Below are 3,139 nucleotides of genomic sequence, written 5' to 3' on the forward strand. Positions count from 1 at the left end.
TTGTAACTCTAGTTTAAACCAGGCCTAAATTGCAATGACTGAACCATTTACATAAGCTAACTATCCTAATACCAACAATGGTGACAACTGTAACAAGTTATCACATTGTGATAACAATGTATCACAAGTCAAGGATCTTGTAAAGTTGATTTTGTACATGTATAGTTCCCTTACTAATGGCAGATCTAGTGAGTTGATACAAATTTTAGCAAATTAGTTATACTTAAGTATTTTAATAAGTGATGAATAAAGAAGAAAAAACCGTTACAATAAACAGAACTATGCTAGAGTGCTTCAGATCAGATTTTCACATCTGTTTTCTATTAGCATACAAAAGCTACTAGTGTAAAACCATACATTAAGCATAGTTGATTATCCCTAAGCTATGCTCTGTATGGGGTTATAACACCATTTTTAAGAACAATATTAAAAAGGCAAAAGTTATAAATCAAACATTACACAAGACTTCTTACTTCATCTATAAAAATAGAGAATGCCAGTGCTTTATTTGCCAGAGACAAGGAGGGAAACATGAGTAAAATAAATTTGACAACATAACTCACATTACAAATGATTTTCCTAAATTAACAACTTTCACATTTAGCTGACCTAAATAAAAAGAAAACAAACAAAACACTAACAAAAAAATTTTCACTTGATGTTAGTAGGCCAAATCACACGATCCCTCTGAATGAGGGATTTTAATTCTCGAGCTGGGAAAATATTTTCCTTACTTAAATAATTTACCCAAGGTGATAAATAAGCCCTTGGACCAAGTTCAGAAGAAATCGCCTCTATCAGTCTGTTTTAAAGAAGCACACAAAATTTTTACTCTGGAACTTACATGAAATTTTCTTGGTTAAATCTTAACAGTAAAGACAAAAAGTTCATACTACTTTACTGTGTTTCAGGTCTTTTTCTCCCAAACGTACCTTCTAGATTTTTTAGGTATGCTGTAGTAGTACATATGAAGTTTATTTCATTTAATGGAGTAAGATGTCATTAACTTTAGCATCCTAAGGAAGTAGTAGGTGTTATTTAAACTTTATCCTCATTCACCTCCCCCGTTACCGGCAGTAAAACTTATTAAAAAAAAAAAAAGAGGACAAAATACTGTAGTCTAGAGGCACCTGGGAAGAGAGGAAATTCAGAACATGAGAGAATATGGCTCTGGAGTGATATCCCATCTTATCGGAAATACATGGAGTCCAACTATAAACCCTTTTGCCCTTTCCCTGGCTTTAGACTAGGGTGTGAGGTGTCAGGGATGTGACTGGAGCCTTCACAAACTGCTATTTTCTTCCCCCTTTCATTTGCACGAAACGAAATAGAAAAAGGAGTGCCTGGTGCCACGTGCTTTTGAGGTTTAAAGGGCCCTTAATAAACACGCTGTTTCGGTTGTGGCAGGGGATTCGAAATCATTTTTTTAATAAATATCGCCAGAAGAATCTCCTCGAAGGGAGACTGAAGTCACTCCCTCCCCAGGAGCCCTGGGTGAAAAGGGAGACGGATGATAAAGCCCCCTACTTGCACGTGGAATCTCCCTCACTCCTCCAACCCTCCGCCTCTCCCGCGCCGGTCTGGCCGCCTTGGGAGGTAGCTGGGACAGACGACCACGCTCAGTCCTCCATGGCAAAGTCTTTGGTCTTTTCCTCCTGGTCGCCCACTTTGTAGCGCAGCAGCACGCGCAGGTGACGGTGGTGGTCCTGGGAGGGCAGCAGCGTGATCTCTCCGGAAACATCGGTGTCTTGCTCCACTTGCACCGGCTCGTTCAGGTAGAGGAGCGCCTGCTTCCAGTGCGTGACGGGGTGGAAAGGCGAGGTGGAGAGCACCACGGGTTTCTCCGAGTCCCCTCCGGGGAAGGTTACCTGGAACCAGATGGCAAAGCCGTGCATGGGAGCCGAGCCATAGCAGCTGAAGCGGAAGCGCCCGCCCACCCCGGCCTCCAGCTCCTGCTCCAGGCCGGCGCGGGCCAGCTCCAGCCGGGCAAAGCACTGCGGCCGGGCCAGCACATCCTCGCCGGACAGGCCTTGCACCACGATCTCTGAGTGGCCCATGAGGCAGCGCGTGGCGAAGCTCTCCAGGCAGCTCATGTCCACGCCGTAGAGCTGCTTCATCTGGCTCCAGAAGCTTAGGCGCAACTCCAGCATCTGGTCGCTGATGGGCGCCACGAAGAGCTCGGCGGAAGCCGGCAAGAGAAGACCGCCCTCCTTCAGCCACTTGGTCCGCGCGTGGAGCACAGAGCTCAGCATGGACTCGTGCAGAAGTCCGCAGCCCATCCACTCGCTCACGATGGCATCCACCTGCTCCGGCAACTCCACCGTCTCCACCGGTCCCGGCAGGACGTGCACCCGGTCCTCCAGCCCGTTGAGCCGCACCACTTCCCGGGCCTGTTGCCAGATGTCGCTGGCCTCCACCGCGTACACGCGCCGGGCCCCAGCCTGGGCACAGAAGATGCTGAGGATGCCGGTGCCCGCGCCCACGTCCAGCACGGTCTTGCCTCTCAGCGCTGCCCAGTTCCGCAGGATGCCCAGGCGGTAGGCATCGGTGCGGACGCGGTCGGCAATCATCTCCTCGTGGACCGATACGTCCGAGTAGCACTGATAGTACAGCTGGTCCCGCTCCCGCCTAGTCCTCCGGGGTCGCGGCACAGCCACCTCCAGCTCTCCGCCATCTTCCTCCTCAGTTCCCTCCCCTCCTTCGCCGCCGCCCCCCGACTCAAGCTTTCTTCTCTTGGGCTGCGACATCTTGGCGGCTTGGGCCGACTCCCGGCGTGCGTTGCGCGCCGCGCCTCGGGCTCCAGGACGCTGGGCCTTATGGTAGTTGTAGTGCGCGCTCGTGCCTCCCGGTTTTGGCTGGTCGCCGGGCGAGTGTCAGCCGGATACCTCTGACCTGTACTCTGCTCTTTTTCCTGCTCCTTTGGTGTCCTGGAATCCCTTTTCCATCCCCTGCACCCACATTTCATGGTTCTCTACGTTCCTTCTCCTTCCCTTAGATTCTCCAGTCTCTTTGGCTTTCACGCCCTTCGTGACGTGGACACGCCCACTTAAAACTGAAAATCCATGTTTTGTCTTGTCCAACTTCCAGACTTTTTATTACACAGAATTTTCTGGGCGCCACCGTGCACAGCTGCTGCCTC

The 3,139-nt window shown here is 49.9% G+C and overlaps 1 protein-coding gene across 1 annotated transcript; it reads right to left on the bottom strand.

Annotated features, from left to right (window-relative positions):
- Nucleotides 1-469: 469 nt before the first annotated feature.
- On the bottom strand, nucleotides 470-2,902 carry PRMT6 (protein arginine methyltransferase 6). Its single transcript, XM_043460483.1, has one exon. It carries the CDS (start codon nucleotides 2,745-2,747, stop codon nucleotides 1,620-1,622), a length of 1,128 nt encoding a protein of 375 aa, XP_043316418.1. The 5' UTR covers nucleotides 2,748-2,902; the 3' UTR covers nucleotides 470-1,619.
- Nucleotides 2,903-3,139: the final 237 nt, after the last annotated feature.

This window comes from Cervus canadensis, chromosome 2 (assembly GCF_019320065.1).
Source record: "Cervus canadensis isolate Bull #8, Minnesota chromosome 2, ASM1932006v1, whole genome shotgun sequence".
Taxonomy (NCBI): domain Eukaryota; kingdom Metazoa; phylum Chordata; class Mammalia; order Artiodactyla; family Cervidae; genus Cervus; species Cervus canadensis.

Coding starts and splice junctions, on each gene's coding strand:
- PRMT6 (XM_043460483.1), bottom strand. CDS start 2,747: ATGTCGCAGCCCAAGAGAAGAAAGCTTGAGTCGGGGGGCGGCGGCGAA.